We start from the raw sequence: 21,999 nt of genomic DNA, 5'->3' as shown, positions 1-21,999 counted from the left end.
TAACTACTACAGTTTCCCATTATAATAACTAAATATCAAAATGGTGAGGAATGTGTATTTGTGAAATTTTAGGTATGTGTACCAACCACATGCTAGAAAGTTCAAGGACTTTCAATGGTAGAGTATATGAGGCACCACGTTAAAGAAAATATCAAATAATTTCTTATTCACTCCAGATAAGAAAAGTCATCCAAAAATACCAACAAAATTGTTTTTTTTTAATGTTTATTTATTTCTGAGACAGAGAGAGACAGCATGAGTGGGGGAGGGGCAGAGAGAGAGGGAGACACAGAATCAGAAGCAGGCTCCAGGCTCTGAGCTGTCAGCACAGAGCCCGACGCGGGGCTTGAACTCACAAACCGTGAGATCATGACCCGAGCCAAAGTCGGTCGCTCAACCGACTGAGCCACTCAGGCGTCCCCAAAATTGTTTTGTTTTTTAAGAGATAAACAAAATTGACAAACCTTTAAATAGGCTGACCAAGAAACAAAGGGAAGAGGATTCAAATAATGAAATTATACATGACAGAGGAGACCTCACAGCTCTCCTGTGAATTCTGATATCACAGAAATAGAAAGTATCATAAAAAAATATTATGGATAATTCTACAAGTTGAATATTTAAAAGAAATGGATGAATTCTGAAAAACATACAATGTACCAAAATTAAATGATGAAGAAAGAGAACATCTGAATAAACCAAGAGAGATCAAATCAATAATTAATAATCTCCTAACAAAGAAAAGTCCTGGATCAGATGGTTTCACATGTGAATTCTATCAAATATTTAAAGAATTAATGCCATTCCTTCTCATCATCTCAAAAAATCAAACAGGAGGAGACACTTCCAAACTCACTTTATGTGGCCAGCATTATGCTCTATCAAAGGCAGAAGAGGAAACTATAAGAAAAGAAAATTATGGGCTAATATGGTTGATGAACATAGATGCAAAAATCCTAGCAAAAATATTAGTAAACTGAATTCAGTAGCACATTAAAAGGATTATACACCATAATCAAGTGAGATTTATTCATGAGATGCAAGGATGAGTATACTTACACAAAGTAATCAATGATACACCTCATTAAGAGAATGAAATACAAAAATCATATGACCATCTGAATAGATTCAGAAAAAGTATTTGGCAAAATTTAGAATCTTTTCATGATAAAAACTCTCAACAAATTCTGTATGGAAGGAATGCACCTCAATATTATAAAGGCCATATGTGGTAAACCCACAACTAATATCATGCTCAATGGTGAAAAGTTGAAAGATTTTCCTTTAAGATCAGGAACAAGAAAAGTGTACCCACTCTCCCCACTTCTAGTGAGCATAGTACTGGAATTACCAGCCAAAGCAATTAGGCAAGAAAAAAATAACAGGCATTCAATTCAGAAAGGAAGAAGTTAAATTTTCTGTTTGCAGGTGATATGATCTTATATATAGAAAACCCCAGGGATACCTGGGTGGCTTGGTCGGTGAAGTGTCCAACTCTTGGTTTCGGCTCAGGTCACAATCTCAGCTTCATGAGTTCAAGCCCCGCATTGGGCTCTGTGCTGGCAGTCCAGAGCCTGCTTGGGATCCTCTCTCTCTAAACTCTCTGCCCTTCCCCCACTTGCACTGTCTCTGTCTCTCTCAAAATAAATAAATAAACTTAAAAAAGAGAGAAAACCCTGAAGGCTCCATCAAGCAACTATTAGAACTTATAAGTGAATTCAGTAAAGTTGCGTGATAAAGAACAACATAGAAAAATTAGTCGCATTTCTATACACCAAAGAAAAAAAAACCTGTCTGTAAAAGAAATTAAAAAACAACAACAACCCCATTTATCATAGCATCAAAAACAATAAAAATGCTTAGGAGTAAATTTAACCAAGAGGTGAAAAGTCCATAGACTGAAAATTATTAAAGACGATCCAAAAATATGTAGGAACGACAAAAGATCTTGAATCACCAAAGCAATCTTGAGCAAAAAAGAACAAAGCTGGAGGCATCACACTTCCTTATATCAAACAATATTACAAAGCTATACAGCATGGAACAGCATGGAACAGACATTTAAAACATGCACATATAGACCAATGGAATTGAATAGAGATACCAGAAATAAATTTATGCGTATATGGTCAACTAATCATTGACAAAGCACCAACAATACACAATGGGGAAAGGATAGTCTTTTGAATAAATGGTTCTGGGAATACTACACATGCAAAAGAATGAAACCGGATTCCTAACTTACACCATGAACCAAAATGAACTCAAGATCATTTAAGGTATGAAACAGTAAAGCACCTAGAAGAAAACATAGGAGAAAATCTCCTTGTCGTTGGTCTTTGTGATGATTTTTGTTTTGTTTTGTTTTGTATGTGACACAGACAAAAAAGCAAAAATAAATAAGGGGGGCTATATCAAAGTAAAACATTTCTTCAGCAAAGGACACAATCAAGAAAATGAAAAGGCAACCAATGGAATGGAAGAAAAGATCTCCAAACCATATATCTGATAGAGTTAATATACAAAAGTTTTAACTAATTCATACAGCTGAAGAGCAAAAAACCCCAACAGTCCAATTTAAAAAAAAAAAGGCAAAGGACCTAAATGGACATTTTTTTCCAAAGAAGATATGCAAATGACCAACAAGGAAATGAAAAAGAGTTCAACATCATTAATCTTCAAGGAAAAGTGAATCAAAGCCACTAAGAGATGTCACCCCACACCTGTTTGGATGGCTATTATCAAAAAGACAACAAATAAAAAATGTTGGTAAGGCTGTGGAAAAAAGGAAACCCTTGTGCACTATTGGTGGGAATGTAGACTGGTACAGACATTATAGAAACAACAGTGGTTCTTCCAAAAATTAAAAATAGAACTACGCTATGATCCAGCACCCTCACTTTGGGCACATAACCAAAGAAACTGAAATCAGGATCTTTTTTTTAAATTTTTTTTTCAACATTTATTTATTTTTCGGACAGAGAGAGACAGAGCATGAACGGGGGAGGGGCAGAGAGAGAGGGAGACACAGAATCGGAAACAGGCTCCAGGCTCCGAGTCATCAGCCCAGAGCCTGACGCGGGGCTCGAGCTCCCGGACCGCGAGATCGTGACCTGGCTGAAGTCGGACGCTTAACCGACTGCGCCACCCAGGCGCCCCGAAATCAGGATCTTGAAGAGATATCTGCACTCCTAGTTTCATTGCACCATTATTTACAGTAGCCAAGATATGGAAACAATTTAAATGCCCTTTAACAGGAAAATGGATAGTGAAAATGTGATATGCATATAAAATATCACAATAGGGGCGCCTGGGTGGCGCAGTCGGTTAAGCGTCCGACTTTAGCCAGGTCACGATCTCGCGGTCCGTGAGTTCGAGCCCCGCGTCAGGCTCTGGGCTGATGGCTTGGAGCCTGGAGCCTGTTTCCGATTCTGTGTCTCCCTCTCTCTCTGCCCCTCCCCCGTTCATGCTCTGTCTCTCTCTGTCCCAAAAATAAATAAAAAACGTTGAAAAAAAAAATTAAAAAAAAAATATATCACAATAATATATACTACATAATTATGGAATATATATAATGGAATCTTATTTAGCTTTGAAAAAGAGGGAAATTCTGTCAGTTTCAGCCACCTGGATAAACTTGGAAGACTTTTCATGTATGCTAAGCAAGATAAAGCCTGACACAGAGACACAAATTCTGTATGATTTCACTTATATGTGGAAGCTAAAGAAGTCAAAGTCACAAAAGCAGAGAGTAGAATGATGGTTGCCAGGTGGAGAAAATGGGGAGATGTTGGTCAAAGCATACGAATTTTCTGTTATCAGTAAATTCTGAAGGTTTAATGTAGAAGGTGGCGATAGTTAATTATACTGTAATGTATACTTAAAATTTTCTAAGAGGGTAAAATTTTAAGTGTCCTCAACACACACAAAAAAGTAACTATTTGAGGGGATGGATGTGTTCATTGTTTTTGGTAATCATTTCACAATGTATACATTGTATACATTGTATATAATGTATATAATACATTGTATAATATGTATAATACATATAATATGTATTGTATAATACATTGTATACATTGTATATAATGTATATAATATATAATATATAATATAATGTATATATTGTATATAATGTATATACATTGTATACAATGTATACATTGTATATAAAATCATTAAAATATGCACTTGAAATATATACAATTTTTATTTGCCAGTTATACCTCAATAGAGTTGGAAAAACATTTCCTGATACACGTTTTTTAAAAGAAATAGGCAAAAATCGGAGCGACCGGGTGGCTCAGTCAGTTAAGCATCAGACTCTTGATTTTGGCTCAGGTCATGATCTCATGGTTTGTGGGATTGAGCCCCGAATCCGCTCTGCACTGACGGTGTGGAGCCTACTTGGGATTCTCTCTCTCTCTCTCTCTCTCTCTCTCTCTCTGCCCGCCCACCCCCCCCCGCTTACATACTCTCTCTGTCTCTCAAAATAAATAAATAAGCATTAAAAACATAAAGATAAAACAAATAGGTAAATATAAGAATAACAGTTAAAAACTTAAAAATTGGGCAGGGCGCCTGGGTGGCTCAGTCAGCTGAGCGTCCGACTTCAGCTCAGGTCATGATCTCACAGTTCGTGAGTTCGAGCTCCGCCTCGGGCTCTGTGCTGACGGCTCAGAGCCTGGAGCCTGCTTCGGATTCTGGGTCTCCCTCTCTCTCTGCCCCTCCCCCACTTGTGCTCTGTCTCTCTCTGTCTCTCAAAAATAAACAAATGTAACAAAATTTTTCAAAAAGAAAAAATTTAAAAAATGGGCTAAGATAAGCCAGGCAATAATTATAAGCAACAAAAACAACAATAATTTCGTTATAACATGTACAAAAAAATAACAAGCAAAATGGAAAACAAAGTTAATAAGCATAAATAAGAAGATTAATTGATATTAAAAATAACCAAATGCACAGTTGACAACGGTGGTATAGCAAGCATGGATCTTATTGAATCAAAAGAAAACTTGCAGGATGCCTGGGTGGCTCAGTCGGTTCATCATCTGACTCTTGATTTTGGCTCAGGTCATGATCTTGCCGACGTGGAATCAAGCCCCAGGTCCAGGTGCGCACTGAGCATGCGGCCTGCTTGGGATTCTTTCTCTCTCCCTCTCTCTCTGCCTCTCTCTCTCTCAAAATAAATAAAAAGAACAAATACACTTTAAAAAAACAGAAAAAGAAAACTTGATAGAAATAATAACATAAATTGTTGCACTTACAACTGTAGAATCTTTGATAGGTTAACATTTGAAGAATTAGTAAGAATACAGGTATTTTAATGATGAGTTTGTATATAACAGTGTTTGATTGTACGCTACATTAATTTCAAATATCTCATCAAACATTTATGGAGGATTTCTTCTACAGAAGATTCTACATGTGTTGTTTTTTTTTTATAATAGAAAAAAATCATGTAAATTCTAAGAGCAAGTCATTAATTCGTATTGGTAACTTTATTTCCAGGTGTGCAGCAATGGTGAATGTGTGAAACTCGAAAAGGTCTACAATTCAACCAACTGCTTGTCTCTGTGCAGTGAAAATGCTGTAAGATTTGGCTCCTTTTTAAATTAATGTCTTGCCAGTCATTTGCTTACATAGAACTTCATTCCTGAGCGTGTGTGTGTGTGTGTGTGTGTGTGTGTGTGTGTATGAGTGTTGATTTTTAAATAAAATACACATTTGGGATCCATGTTTTCATGTATCATCCGTAAAATTGATCTAAAGATCCAAACCAGGTATTACTTATAGATATTGTCAATATTATAAGTATATAGTTTATCATTGGACTGGTAATCTAGAAACCTAGTAACTTGTGTACGTATGAAGTTGAAACCTAAAGGATCTATCATAATGTCACTTATAGTAAAATTATAACAATGTCAACATTAATCGAAAGCTTTTGACCAAATAACAAAAATTGTATATATGTATACGTATATATATGTATATGTATATATATGTATATGTATACATATATGTATATGTATATATATACATATACGTATATGTAAATGTATATATACACACATATATATATAAATATATATAATTACTCAACACTACCTGATACCACCAGTACCTAGCTGTTTGCATTTGTGGGTAACATTTTTCCTTAGTGCAATTAATCAGTAACACTTATATATAAGTTGTATGTGTATCAGGTACCCTTCCAAGTACTTTACATATATTACATTTTAAACACTTCATAACAGCCTCAAAAGCGAGTACTATTCTTATGCCCAATATTACAGGTGGAGAATAAGTCACATGATGTTATGTTGAAGGAAAAGCTGAAATATAAGTGCAGAAAGAGTGCATATCCTTAATCATTACACGATGGTCTTTGATGAAGAAAACATTGCACCACTCTTTTTTCTCATATTAACGTTGTCTCGTTATTACTAAGGCTAGTTAGAGCCAGCTGTGTGGCTATGATATGTCTAACTCTAACAGGGCTGTTCTTTTAATAACATTCATGTCTTCTAGAAAGATAAGTAAAGCCATCTAATTCATCTGGTTTTAAATTTGTTAGAATCATTCTCTTGTCCAAAGGCCACCTTCAAAAGTTGCTGCTTCTTGTAATTTCGTTTATTTATTTGTTTCCAATGTTGATTTTGATATGCAGTTTAGTTAATTAATCAGTAAAAGTGTGTGTGCGTGTGTGTGTGTGTGTGAGTGTGTGTGTACGTGTGTGTGTGATGTAGAAACAGCACCAAGCTAAGCGAGGTACAAAACACACATATAACCTGATAAAATTATATGATTAACTATTCTTCCAGGTGGATGGCCCTGAACTTCAGTGCCAGTGTGAGGAAGAACAGGAACATGTGGACTGGGGAGAAAACTTAAATGCTACCAGTGAGCATTCTAGAATATAATATCAAAAGCCTAGACAATGAGAAAGCTTGTTTTCCTTATTTCCCAAGTCTAATACATATATGCTGTGTTTCCGTGTGGATTTGTATCGTCTTTTTACTATTTTGCATATTTAAACACCTAAATTTGAGTATACTACAATTGCTGTTTCAATTAATGTATCTTCTTCTAGTTATATTTGGATAGGATCTTCTAAGAAACTGTAACACAACAAGACCTTTTTAAAATCAATTAACAACTAACAGTCAACACATTTCCTGCCGATTGTTGTTCTTAAACATAACGGACTCTCAGGTTGAGTGTCAGTTGTTAATACACATGATAATTTGTATAATGTTTTGGTCTTTTACTTTATATTTTAAGAAAATGGAGGAAGGGGACATTAAAGTCCTTTAAGTAAGGGAGAAGCTGGATTGTAATAGCTCAGTTAATACTCCATTGTCCTAAGGTTGATGTCCTGGCTAAAGCTTATGTTTTTTAATGTTGCAGATATATCCATCCTGGTTGTTGTGCTTGTCCTGGTGATTATTGGTGTAGGGGTTGTCGCATTATTAATTCGTTACCAAAAATGTATTAAGCTGAAGCAAATCCAGAGGTATGTATTTTCTGTCTAGTGAAATGGGACCACTCCTAACGATATATAAGCTCTGTCACTGTAGACGATATTCCCTGGGGGAGAAGTCTAAGCCTCTTACTGAAGACGAAGTAAGAGTAACAGTAAATCAAGCTTTTACATATTTGTGTTCTCATCTCCAAACACTTATCCCGATGGTTCCCAAAGTTTGCTACACATTGGAATCATAGAGATTTTTTACAAGAATACTAATTTCAGTTTCTCCCTCCGATTAAATTGTTATGGGGTGCAACCTGAGTATCGATCATTTAGAAATCTCCTAGATGATTAAATATTAACTACAGGCATACCCCATAGCTTATGTCAATATTCAACTTCCTCTTGACAGCCCACCGAGAGAGACACTGGGAGTGGAGAATAAAGGATACTTTGGTGATGAGCAGCAGACAAGGACTGAGCCCATCTTTCCCGACATTCATCCCCTCCACGTAAGCCAATGTCACTTGCAACAGCTGACTGATTTAAAAAGTAGTTGCATGTGTATTTGAGGTAGAACTAGCCCTAAGCTAAGTGATATGGGAGGTGCTAAAGAACAGTTTAACGTGATTCCACACCAATGAAGCCTTTGGTCTACATGTGGGGAAGGAAAAAATGGCAGGACATAAGCAAAGCAAGACACTATTTCACAGCAGAATCTATGAGTTAAATAAAGTATTGATTTGTGCACTATCAGAAAAATTTACAAACGTAAGCTATATTTTGGGACATAAAACGAGTCAGTAAATTTAAAAGAATGGGAGTCATACACAATGTTACCAAAACAAAACTTTATTTAAAATCAATAACAGGGGCGCCTGGGTGGCTCAGTCGGTTCGATGGCCGACTTCGGCTCAGGTCGTGATCTCAGGGTCCGTGAGTTCGATCCCCGCGTCGGGCTCTGTGTTGACAGCTCAGAGCCTGGAGCCTGTTTCAGATTCCGTGTCTCCCTCTCTCTGACCCTCCCCTGTTCATGCTCGGTCTCTCCCTGTCTCAAAAATAAATAAAACGTTAAAAAAATTTTTTTTAAAAATCAGTAACAGAAAACTATTGGAAAAAATCTCCAAATGAAAATTAGATAATAAATTCTAAAGAACACCTGGGTCAAATGAAAAATCAATAGGGAAAATGGAAAATACTTTAAAGGAAAATGAAACAATACCTACCCAAATTTGTGGGAAGTAGTGAAACCAGTAAAGGAGAGTTTATAGCACTAAATACTTACGCTAGAAAAGAAGAAAGGTATCAGATCAATGACATCAGCTTTCATTTTAAGAAACTAAAAAGAGAAAAGCAAATAAAACTCCATGCAAATAGAGGACAGGAAAACAATAAATATTGGTCACCAATGAAACTAAAAACAAAACAAAACAAAATCCTGTAGGCAGACAATAAAAGCAAAAGCTGTTTTCCAGAAATTAATATATCTTATAAACTTCCAGTCACACGAAGAGAAAAAAGTACGAGAGTCAAAATGACTATCCGGAATCATAAAGGTGACATCCCAGGAGAGTAATGTCCCTTATTAAATTGACAATATTTTGAACATGGAGATTAATTTGAAAAATTGTTATTTTAACATATATATATTTGACAGTGTAATTCAATAGTAAACTTTTTGAAAGTTTCAAATCACCAAAGCTTACTCATGAAGAAATAGATTACCGAAATATCTCCGTATTTAACGAGAAAAATTGAATTTGTAGTAAAAAACTTTCTACAAATAATAATAATAATAATAATAATAATAATGGGTGAATTCTACCAAACATATAATGATGAAATATTACCAATTCTACATAAACTCTTCCAAAAAATGGGAGAGAATGGATACTTCCCAACTCTTTTAACAAGGACAGTATTTTTCTGTTATCCTTCTAGAGAAAAGCATTATAACACAGAAAACTGTTTGCCAATATTTCTTTTCAACGTTTTTATTTTTATTTTTGGGACAGAGAGAGACAGAGCATGAACGGGGGAGGGGCAGAGAGAGAGGGAGACACAGAATCGGAAACAGGCTCCAGCCTCTGAGCCATCAGCCCAGAGCCTGACGCGGGGCTCGAACTCACGGACCGCGAGACCGTGACCTGGCTGAAGTCGGACGCTTAACCGACTGCGCCACCCAGGCGCCCCCAATATTTCTAATAAATATACGTGTGTAAGTACTAAATTTTAGCAAATTGAATATTACAATGCATAAAAAGGATATGGTATTGTGACCAAATGAGGGTTATCCTAGGAACGTAAGGACAATTTAACATTAACAAACCAATCAAGCTAATCCACGGTATCATTTGGCAAAAAGTAAAATTATATGACCATCTCAATAGATGTGGGAAAACCATTTGGAAAAGATGTAATCTATGTTCCTGATAAAACTCAGTAAATTAGGAACATAAGGGAACTTTCTGAACCTGGTGAAAGTGTCTACCAAAAAACCTATAGCTGATATATTTATGGTTAAAAACCTGAATACCTTTTCTATAACAACAGGAACAAAGCAATGAGGTCCACTCCCACCACTTCTATTGAACATTTTACTTGAGACTATAGCCTTTACAATAAGGCAAAAAAAAAAAAAAAATAGAGAGAAAAAGAGTAAACCCTTTTGATTTGCTGAAGACACAATCATCTATAAAAAATCCTATACTAGGGGCTCCTGGGTGGCTCAGTTGGTTAAGCACCTGACTCTTGATTTCAGCTTAGGTCATGATCTCACAGTTTGTGAGATAGAGCCCCATATTGTGCTCTGTGCTGGAAGCATGGAGCCTGCTTGGGATTCTCTCTCTCCATCTGTCTTTGCCCCTCCCCCACTAGTGTGCTTGCTCTCTCTCTCTCTCTCTCTCAAAACAAATAAATAAATAAATCCTATAGTAAAAAAGGTGAATTTAGTAAGATTTTTTTTTCAATATATGAAATTTATTGTCAAATTGGTTTCCATACAACACCTAGTGCTCATCCCAAAAGGTGCCCTCCTCAATACCCATCACCCCCCCTCTCCTCCCTCCCACCCCCCATCAACCCTCAGTTTGTTCTCAGTTTTTAAGAGTCTCTTATGCTTTGGCTCTCTCCCACTCTAACCTCTTTAAGATTTTAAGATATGAATCTGTGCACAAGAACCTATTGTGTTTTCATATACAAACAAGAATATAGCTGGTTATGGAATTTCAAGCATTCAGAAATTGACTTTACATTCGGATGCTAAAAGATCTGCCTTGGTCAATTCTTACTATAATACATAAAGAAACTCCCACTCTTCTCCAATGTAAGTTTGTTTTGTGAGTTCTTAGACTTCTTCAGTATAAGAGAATAACTTAGGGAAGAATATTTCCCCATGTGTTTTGATATTTGTACATTTACCAGGTGTTTTCTAGAGACAGCTAGAAAATTTATTGTGCAGGCTTAGAAAAGGGTCATACTTGCCAGAACACTTAATTGCAAGGATAATAGTATCTCTTTTTCCTAGCAAAGAACTGCAGAGTCCTTGGAGAGACTTCCAACCAGTTTTTCAAGTCCGCACTATATCACACTGGTATGGTCGCTTACCCCCTTTCTGTTGGGTTGTGCTAGTCTGTGGCCATTTCAGTAATAATTTCGGTGTCACTTAACTATTTGCTGGTTCCTTGAAATAGTCAAATAATATAACAAAGCTCTGAAAGCACCAAGATTTTCAACTGTCTATTTTTCAAATGAACAATTCTCATTATGCTGTCTATATTAGTAGCTAAAAGGGTGTGATTAAGATAGCTTTCAGTCTATGGTTCCCCAGAATCCTCCTCTCCCACAAAAGGATCTCGGAGCGTGCCACCCAGTTGGGATGGGGCTGAATGATCATTTCTCCCCAGACCGCACTCAACCAGTACCGTCCGTTTTGACAAATTGTTTTTACTGGGGTTTCAACAGGGATGTTTTCACAATGGAAACTCCAGCGCTTGAAAAATGTTTGGAAATCTCTTGACAAATACACGGTTGGAGAGGTCCACCACAAAGTTTACAAGGAAAAAAAATGGCTTCGGATAAGACTTCACTAATCAGGACTATCTCCCCGTCGTCTCCCATAGCAACGTACAAACTTTCTTAGATTGTTCACGGATCAAGAAGAGACCGTCTGCATGTGATGTGCTTGTGTGTATGTGTGTCTACGTGTGACATCTGGTACAGTTCCTGACACAGCACAATTTGTGTATTCCAGAAATCTGCAAATAAAGACCCAAGAGGAATCGCAGATCCCAGTCAAAGTGCCAAAGAGGTAGGTTCCTGTGACAGATGGTACCCCCACCCACTATTGATGGAGAGGGGACACCCTCTGTCCTTATCAGAAGAATAAGATGGTTGGAATTGTTTTCTCCCATGTGCTAAAATTTCTAAGAGACAATTTAACAGAGTATGTTTCAGTCTGAGAGTTTCAAACCTGACTATGGGAGCAAGCTAGGATTTAACAGTCTCAGAGTCTTGGGCTTTTTAGACATAACAGAAACAAAACTTCTCTCTTAGACTTTTCTTGCCCAGAGTATACACACTTATGGTTTCTCATGAAGAAGTTTTTTCAAATGTTTATTTATTTTTGAGAGAGACGGAGTGTGAACATGGGAGGGGCAGAGAGAGAAAGAGAGAGGGGAGACACAGAATCCGAAGCAGGCTCCAGGCTCTGAGCCGTCAGCACAGAACCCGACGTGGGGCTCGAACTCACAAACCGTGAGATCGTGACCCGAGCCAAAGTGGGGATGCTCAACCGACTGAGTCACCCAAACACCCCTCTCATGAAGAATTTTAAGGACCAAATAGCACTGGTAATTACGGAGAAAGTACCATTCCTAATGGAACAGTTATTTCATGTTTGCTCTATCAAAGTTTCACCTACTAAATCAATAACTGACTCTATCTGAGGGATGATTTCACTTTTTAAGTGCAATGGCTATATTAGAAAATTTATCAAAAAGGTGTGATTTTTGTCCAAAGGAGACAAAATGAGCACTGTGGCTACATTTCAGAGTTTCTGTTTTCATTCCTTCATTCATCCATTCATCGATTTCTATTGAGTTTCTACAATGTACTGGGTTAATCAGAAGTTTCCCCCACAAAACATTCTTTTCTCCTCTTATTTTTTTTTTTTTTTCATTTCAGAGAGATGTAGAGAGGGGAGCGGGGAGGGAGGGAGAACCTTAAACTGGCTCCACACTCAGTGCAGAGCCCTACATGGGGCTCAATCCCAATCGTGGGATCAAGACCTGAGCCAAATCCAGAATCAGCACTCAACTGACTGAGCCACCCAGGTGCCTCCCCCGTAAAAACATTCTTCACAAGAAATCTTGCCCAACACACTTTCTATGTTGGAAAGGGGAAGGAAGGACATTTCTTTTTTTTTTTTTTTTTTTTTTTAAAAGAGTTTTTCAACGTTTATTTATTTTTGGACAGAGAGAGACAGAGCATGAACGGGGGAGGGGCAGAGAGAGAGGGAGACACAGAACCGGAAACAGGCTCCAGGCTCTGAGCCATCAGCCCAGAGCCCGACGCGGGGCTCGAACTCACGGACTGCAAGATCGTGACCTGGCTGAAGTCGGACGCTTAACCGACTGCGCCACCCAGGCGCCCCAGGAAGGACATTTCTAATGGTCCTTCCACTCCTTAATGATGGACATGTCTCATACTGATGAATGGAGAGAGATGCTCCTTAATGCAAGCAAACTGTTTGGCGTCCTGTAATGAAAAACAAAATGATTTTCTCTCTTTTGTGATAGGCTTGTTCATTTCATAATGACTGCTTAATTAGCCATGGCTAAGGAGATCTGGAAAAAATGTGAACAAGCATAGTACAACAGAATCCCGGAAAGTTACTGTAATTAGCAGATAACAATGAGTAACTGAAATATAATGTGCCGTAGACTTGAGAGCAAATAACTTCTTTTTACCCGTCTGTTTCTATTTAGAGCTTGAAACTGGATATCCAAAATGGCTGTGCAAGGCTAGGCTGAGGATTCTGGATGAAAGATCTTCATAACCCTCCCTCGATACTTGCTACACAAATTTCTGGTAGTTTTTCAAAAGTTCTTATCAAGACAGAAAATGTTGATGAGAAGCAACTTCTTTCTGTAACCTTTACCTGTAGAATTTACAGCCTGTAGTGTAGACATATGCTACAAAAAGATTCTTGGTGTTTTTCCAATGACTAATACAATATAATACAATAACAAAACTAATACAATAGACTAATACAAAATAGTCTCCTTGCTCTAGTATTTTCCTAAAGAATGTCAATCTGGTTACTTTAAAAAAGACTCTTAACCTTGAGGATATTAAATTACAGCCCCGAGTCTAAGAAGCGAAACACTTCTTATAAAAGTTTATTTCTTTGGAATCATAAAACTACTGAACCTTAATTGGAATATGACACGATTGCCACTAATTCTGGTTTAAATGAAGTTCTCTCCTGCAGAAATGCCAAGGAATTCAGTGCAGGAAGTCATCTGATTCCACTAAATAATTAAAAGGTAGAGGGCTGTCTGGCTCGTGTCTTATCAGTGAAGGAGGCAGGAGAATAGTCTTCTTCGCTACAGAATAAATCTTAAAATTGTGGCAGCAAAGGAGGACATGAGATGCTTCTGGTTAAATTCCTAGAATCTCATCTTAAATTCCTAGATTTTTAGAATTCCTTCTAAACCTGACAGAGAAATCAGAGGGGTTATAAGAATTTCAGAAAATTAACTCCAGCAGAGAAGAAATACTCACAGCTCCCCTTAAGTGCTTGTGAGATCTTTGTAGTACAAAGATTTGCACAATTACTGTGCAATTTCTCTTCCGTCTCTAGCCTTCCCTGATTCTGGTGTGTGGGGCTGTCCAAGGAATGATGTCAGATATTTCTTATGCCCATGTTTCTCAGCACTTTCTCTTGTATTATTTTCTTTTTGTTAACGGTTAAAGCTATATCAATTGTTTCTTTGTATACTAAAGTGAAGTTTTCAAGTGCTAAATGAGAATTTTATGATTCAATAAATAAATAAATAAATAAATAAATAAATAAATAATAAATAAAGCAAGGAAGAGAGCTGGTTGTTCTTGGTGAGATTCCTCTTGCTTTACTTGACTGGCTGACGTGAGGACACAGTGAGATCAGCAAAGGACAGCAGGGACTCAGCATTTCACACCTAAGCAAGAATTCCATAAGCGTTTGTTTTTCTGATTAAAACCACTCATTTGAGAAAGAGTGTTGACGATTGCCCGCTGAAAGCAAAAGATGCTAATTTAACTGTTTTATGACTCTTGAGGATATAGAACAAACTGAGGGTTGCTGGATGGGAGGTGGGTGGGCTAGATGGATGACGGGCATTTAGGAGGGCACTTGTGAGGAACGCTGGGTGTTGTACATTAGTGATAATTCACTGAATGCTATTCCTGAAACCAATATTACACTACATATTAACAGACTAGAATTTAAATAGGAACCTGAAAAAATTTTTAAAAGACAAATGTTTTAGGCAAACTTGTGAAAAAAAGAAATTGTGTGTCATATATACTCCTTAAAGCAAACAATAGTCTTCTGATGTCCAAAACGAAGGGACAGTCACATACTTGTACTTGCTTGAACAATACATATGTTGCCGAACAATATATATATCTCGCCTTCTTGATTCACGATGTTTCTTCTTGCTCTCATATTTCTTCCAAAAGACTCACCATCATCTTTGCCTTGGGTTCCACATTCAGCCAACTACTAGTTTCCAGTGATTTTTCTTTTGTTCTTTCTTTCTTTCTTTCTTTTTCTTTTTCTTTTTTTTTCTTTTTTTTGCAAATTTTTCTTCTCTTTCTCAAATTATAAATATGCCTGGCATCACCTGAGTCCTCCTGCTTTGCTGCTTCATGCCTAGATAATCACTCCGGACTTCTAGTCTGCTCCCCCATTCTTCAAATAACCCCAGTGGCCCTCTGCCAGGTAAGCTTCCTTTTTACTTTAGGGAGTATTTTCCGTGCTTGTCCTTATTACTTATCCGAGGCCCTAGAGACTTGACCTACACTTCTTTCAGATGCTGCCACCCTGTGCCGTGTTTCTTAGGGATCTTCTTCCAATACTGTCTGCAGATTAGGAAGCAATTTCATGGTTCCCTTGGAGGGAACCAGCAAGAGTGCTGTCCCTGTCCCCGGTTATGGAGCCAGGTATGATTTCATAGCCCTAATATGTATGGCTCTTATCACCTTGGACTGTTTGAGTCTTTTCCTTTGAACCAACAGTTGCAGACAGAACTCCTGTTGTGAATGAACAGACCTGCAGGACTTATGGGCTAAGGAACTCTGTCTTCCTCCTCAGCCTGTGAACTGCTTACTTTCCCACCCCATACACAGATAGAGAACCTTCCTGATGCTGGAACTTGCCTATATTAAGACAGAGCTCGGGGCGCCTGGGTGGCGCAGTCGGTTAAGCGTCCGACTTCAGCCAGGTCACGATCTCGCGGTCCGGGAGTTCGAGCCCCGCGTCGGGCTCTGGGCTGATGGCTCAGAGCCTGGAGACTGTTTCCGATTCTGTGTCTCCCTCTCTCTCTGCCCCTCCCCCGTTCATGCTCTGTCTCTCTCTGTCCCAAAAATAAATAAAAAACCTTGAAAAAAAAATTAAAAAAAAAAAAAAAAAAGACAGAGCTCGTTACAGCTCTGGGATGTTGTGTTTTAGGGTACTGAATTACTCTCGGTAGCTGGGTCCCTGTACCCTCTGCCCTGGTGGATTTATCCAGAAGCTAATAAAGCTTGAGCTTCAGGGTCTATCGCGTGCATTGCTCCTTCCCAGACCTTTTATCTAATTTGACATTTACATTTTTTAATGACAGTGGGCTGGTTTGGGTTGGGAAGTGAGAACTCAAATGAGTTCAAATGATGTGTCGGCAATAGGGCCTATGCCTAAGAAGCAGACAGGACAAAGATGCCCTGTGTTAGGCAGAAATTGGTGGTTCCAGGAAGGGCAAGGAGATGACCAGCCAGAAATGGGATGGGGGGACCTGGGAATGAGAGCAGCATGGCAGGTGTGAGGAACCCTCAGCAAACCCATGGCCGACTGGGGAAAGGCTTGGGTGGAGGTGAGTTCCCAGACAGCACCACAGAGAGGAAACTCCAAGAGGGGAGCGAACTTTGTGCTCCCCAATCCACCCACACAGATAATGGCCGAGGGCCAGGGCTTTACCAGCGTGCTGAGTTTGAGGCAAACCTGTGCGCAAATCACCTAACCCTGAGCGATGCAGACCCAGCGCAACCCATAGAAAAACAATACAGAATACAAAACTAAGGGACGCCTGGGTGGCTCAGTCGGTTAAACGTCCGACTTCAGCTCGGGACACGATCTTGCGGTTCACGAGTTCAATCCCCACATCGGGCTCTGTGCTGACAGCTCGGAGCCTGGAGCCTACTTCCGATTCTGTGTCTCCCTTTCTCTCTCTGCCCCTCCCCCACTCGCCCCACTCGTGCTCTGTCTGTCTCTTTCAAAAGTAAATAAATAAATAAATAAACATTAAAAAATTTAAAAAAAAATACAAAAATAAGAAGCGAAACCCGAGCAGACATATCAGCAGCTGTACATCCCAGGGGGCAGAGGGTGGGCGATAGATTCTGCAGTTTAAGTTCGGACAAGTGCCTTTAAAAAACACTCAAAAAAGTAAATCAGAATTCATACTTGTTGCAATAGTATTTAAATACTACTGTGCGAAGGAATCTCCCGTATACGTTCACGTCAGTTCTGCCAGGAATGCTGTGATGGAGAGCCCACACAAACTAAACCAAAAATCAGCATTCCCAAGACAGCATCCACTATTCTAAATACCGGCCAGCTCCACACGACCACGTTGCCATTCTCAGAAAGCATCGGTGCTTCCAAATGGTTGTGGAATTTAAAGGCACTCTTGGGGCGTGCTAGAATTGGGAAGTCACATCCTAAAAGACCAGTGATCGCTTCCTGATCTGGGGCACAAATACACGCATGGGCCCTGGTGCAACGCATCGATGAAGTTTCTACAACGACCACTAGGTGGCCACCTAACAATCTAAATCTATGAGCTGGAAACTCGCCCAGGGAATTCACACAACACCAGGCCTGCAAAATCCTGACTTGAAATAAACTTCCCAAGAAGTTTGCTCAAGTCCGTTGCTGGTTACGAAAGACGTAGCTCTGGGAGAATTTTGCCAGACCCCTTTCTTCTCTGCCAGGGTTGTGGGTTGGGTTAGGAAAACAGAAACGGAGCCCCTGAGCAAAGGGGAGTTGGGTGGACAGCCTGAAAACTTTGAATGGAAAGAAAAAAAATTTAATGTGTATTACTTATTTTTGCGAGAGAGAGAGAGAGAGAGAGAGTGCCAGGGGGTGGGGGTGGCAGAGACAGAGGGAGACACAGGATCCAAAGCAGGCTCCAGGCTCTGAGCTGTCAGCACAGCTCAGGGCTGGGGCTCAGGGAACCAGGAGATCAGGACCTGAGCCGGAGTCAGACGTTTACCTGACCGGGCCACCCAGGCAACCCGAGCCTGCAAACTCTGAATGAGGGTTTTAGATTCTGAAGATAAATCCTGTTTGCTTTCAGTCTGGAAGTCCAGTGGTGTTGAAGCTGACATGTCAGTAGCTCCAAATGACCCCATCTCCTGAAAACTACTGGGGGAGGGCCGGAGGGATCATTTTGTTTTTGCTTTTTGCTTTTATATGATCTGTTTATTTATTTGAGTTTTTTGAAGGCCAGCAAATTAGCCACTGCTGCTGTGGACGCCCGAAGAGCTCCCCCTTTCCCCAGGGATATGTAACGGCTAGTAAATACCAGGAGGAGGCATAGCCTGTGTGGCTTCTATGACTTTGTGGTGGGACATTCATGACAATCGACGTCCCCCTACTAATCACCACCAAGGAGTGAGAAGTATCGATTCGACTCCTGAGCTTAGTGGACGCTTCCTGATCACTTTCTGACGGAAGCTCAGGCTTTTAGGAAAGTCGAGAGCCATTATGCAAGGGAAATGGCTGTCTCCCGGCCTTGGCAGAATCCATTAGTATATTTCTCCAGGAAAAGCTGTAATTGGGAACTATATGTAATGGATATTGATCGCTAAGAAAAGAAGATACACATAACTTTAGACCTCAGGGGTCTCCGGGAGCAAAAGGTACGTAAAAAGGGGTCTTCATAGGATCATAGAAGTGCTAGCTGGAAAGAAACTGAACCGGAGTTGCTTTAGAGCTTAGGTAAGTCAATTCAAGAGCCAACAGCTGCTTGCTCAAGGATATCAGTGATTTGCTGCAAGGAGAGCAAATATAGCATTTTACTGAGTACATACTATTTGTCAGGCATTTTTCTAAGCACTTTATATGTAGTCTTTTATTTGACTTAAAATAACTCTAGGAGTTAACTACTGTTATTATCGTCATTTTACGCTTTGAGAAAATCAAGCTCAAGGTAAAATAATTTGCCAAAAGAGAGACAGTGGACGGAAGAGCTTAGCCAGAATGTCAACCCAGGGATTCAACCTCCAGAGAGTATGTTTCCCATCACTACCATGCTGTTTGGTGTAAATATAATTTTGAGAGGGAGGAAGCACAGGTCCTTCCAACATTCACAGTGGTGCAAGGGAAACTAAGATATCTTGCTCCCATTCCCGTTTCCCGCCCACCAACCTCCCAATCTTTGCAGCCACAGCCACAACGATGCACGGATTTACACAGCAAGGCAAGCCGGGCAGGGGCCACCTCCCAATTTAGCCCGACCCTGGCTGCCATGCTGTTGTCGTGGTAGAACCGTATTTGGGGCTGCACCTGAGACTTTAGCACCTTTAACCCTTCTCCTGGCCCGTCCCAAGGGGGGGTGCTTGTGATCCCGGAACCTTTTCTGTGTTGTACTACTTCGGGTTCTGGGAGGTCTTACTCAGTAGAACAGGGTTCTGCCTGGGCAATGTTTTAGTTCGCTTTAGCATGCCTGGGAAGATGTCTGTTGCTTCCTTCATTGTCAGCGTGCAGGGAAGGAAAACCAAAAGAATTATTGACATTTGGCAGCAACTTGTGGATCGGGGGATGGCAAGAGTCAATGAAGGGGCCGACCCGCTCTGAGGAAGGCTTCCTGGTTCTAATCAAATGAAGAATGCACCAGACAAGTGGTCACATTTAACATGTGGGGAAGGAGAGAGTATCCGTGCCGCACCTTTCAGACTCCACACACCTGCCAGACCTCTCCGTATTTCTCATTCGATGCCCACTGCAAAGCCCTGTGAAAGTATTCTCTTACAGACAAGGAAGGTAGGGATAAGAGGTGCCCAGCCACACAGCGGTCAAGGGTGAAACAGAAATCCGCACATAAGCCTCAGACCAAAGCCACGATCCGAACCCACTCCAGTTTCTAAACTGACCTATTATACCCCCAGGGTGACAGTGACATCACAGGCGGCCGCTGGAGCTGATTTCTGGAGAGGCAACTTTGATCTAGAAAGGGGCGGGCCAACCCAAGGCAGTGGGTGGGCCTAGGTTTTTTGTCGTAAAGAAGAAGGCGTCCGTTTCATTTCCCAGTCTTCTCCAGGTTTTCAGAGCGATGATTAGAGGGAAGAAAATGTTCACAGGTCTACTGTCGTTCCAACAGGGTTCAAAAGTGGATTCACTGGATCGAAAAACGCAAAGGCTTTTAGGTAAACCCTCTGAAACTGAAAGTCCTTCTCGTCCTGTATTTAAACGAGTCCTTTTCTCTCCCGTTGTCCACATCAGCCTCTGGACGTAAAAGTTGACGTTCATTACCCAGAGACGGTAACATTTTAAAAACAAAAACAAAAACGCCCAGAAAACTAGAGATCGGGCTCTGGGGCGTGCCTCTTCAGGTCTACCAGGGAAAGTCGCTGGATACTAATTTGACCTTCTTAGAAATGTGTCTGATGCTCTCTCTGCAGAAGGACATAGTTTGAAATATCATTACCTACTGCCGTCTTTAGGCTGGCGGAGGAAAGGAAGAAATAGCCTCCCAGGTAGCACATTGCGCAAACCGGATACCTCAATATTGAGGCACCGCCAACCAATTCAGAAGAGAAACAAATCGATTTGCTCCACCTTGTTCATGCTGCTTGGTTGCGTAACAGGTTTCCAGGCTGAAAATAGCACCAGCTGGACACTGTGCTACTCAATATCCCACCTTTAGAAATGAAGAATCAGACCGAAGCCCAACCCAGCGTCATACTGCTCCCTGAGTCCCCCTGAGTTTTCTAGCGAGGGGACACTCAGAAAGCAGCAGGATAAAATGGCGGATCTCACAACCCCATTTCCAGCCAAAGCTATAATCTTCCTCCTGAGGACTCTTCAGTGACCCTTCGAAAAGCCAACAAACCCAAACGACAAGCAGAGACCAATAGTACTCTTAGATTTCAAAGGGGGAAACACGGCATAAAAGTGATAAAATAAATAACGAATATGGATTGATACAATTTAGGCTCTGTTCCTTTAATTATTCATTTACTCCACCGTTCAACAGGTGCTCACTGCACATTTGCTGTATTCGAGGTATCGTTCTAGGTGCATGAAGATAGATGATGTAGAAGACTCTGCCCAAGGGGCCTCAAGCCTCACAGGAAAGCACCCAGGCTTCTAAATGGATGGCCTCGAGGTCACGTGATGAACTGCACAGACGAAGAAGGCGGCAGATGTGACTGACAGGAGAAGAGAGAGGAGGTGTATACTATTCGGTACAGTGGAGAATCTTTCAGAAAAACAAGCTTTTTATCAAGAGCTTAACAAATGGACAAAGTTTTGCCAAACAGAGAGCTAGCATTCCAGGGATAATCAGCCAGTCTACGCACACCAGAGTCTGTCAGGTCCATTCGTGGTGAGGAGTTAGGATAGCTCAACTATAATGCATGCAGAAACGTGTGATATGAGGGCAGGTTAAAGGTAGCCTGTATAGGGTATACTCTGCTGTGTTTATCTTAAAGGTAGCGGGAATTATTTAGGGGACTTAAGTGACAGTGACATGATCAAATTTGTACTTGAAGGGGAAAAAGACAGTCATAATTATGAAAGGTGGATTGGCGAGAAGCTAGCTGTCCGGATTAGAAGACACCAAACTCTGCAGAGACCAGAGTTGGTAGAAAACAGAGAAAACGGAGGACTTCACATTGCTTCATTCTTACTGATGAGGGACTTATAGGGATGGGGTAGATGGAAGCGTTGATACTGGCTTGTCCATTTCTGTTTCACGTAGATGAAGCTCCACCTGTTCCTTCACCAGAAAAGAATACAAGGAATAGAACCAGGTTACCCTGGAGATGAAAATGGGTTAAATGTGAGCCATTTTAACTTCCTCTTAATGTAAATACGTATAGTGAATTCATATGATATGAAGAGCAAAGTGGGAAAAACTACTCAGAGAAGTTTTCCTTTAAAAAAAAGTGATTAAAAAAAAAGTAAAATAAAGATGGTGATTTACTCAACCGTTGTGCTAGAAGCTACTGCCTAGAACAGCACCCAGGACCAGTAGCACAGGGTAGAATGTAAAATG

The 21,999-nt window shown here is 40.1% G+C and overlaps 1 protein-coding gene across 1 annotated transcript in view; it reads left to right on the top strand.

Moving 5' to 3' along the window:
• ADAM7 (ADAM metallopeptidase domain 7) overlaps positions 1–14,495 on the top strand; it is a 67,283-nt gene extending 52,788 nt beyond the window's left edge. Inside the window, exons 17-23 of the mRNA XM_030312362.1 lie at positions 5,512–5,592; positions 6,828–6,906; positions 7,414–7,519; positions 7,887–7,986; positions 11,001–11,066; positions 11,727–11,783; positions 13,462–14,495. Coding sequence (XP_030168222.1) covers positions 5,512–5,592; positions 6,828–6,906; positions 7,414–7,519; positions 7,887–7,986; positions 11,001–11,066; positions 11,727–11,783; positions 13,462–13,506 — 534 coding nt within the window. The 3' untranslated portion in view covers positions 13,507–14,495. The remainder of the gene's footprint in view (positions 1–5,511; positions 5,593–6,827; positions 6,907–7,413; positions 7,520–7,886; positions 7,987–11,000; positions 11,067–11,726; positions 11,784–13,461) is intronic.
• The last annotated feature ends 7,504 nt before the right edge of the window (positions 14,496–21,999 follow it).

The sequence above is a fragment of the Lynx canadensis genome, chromosome B1 (assembly GCF_007474595.2).
Source record: "Lynx canadensis isolate LIC74 chromosome B1, mLynCan4.pri.v2, whole genome shotgun sequence".
Lineage (NCBI taxonomy): Eukaryota > Metazoa > Chordata > Mammalia > Carnivora > Felidae > Lynx > Lynx canadensis.
This window is presented reverse-complemented; position numbering and strand designations above follow the sequence as displayed.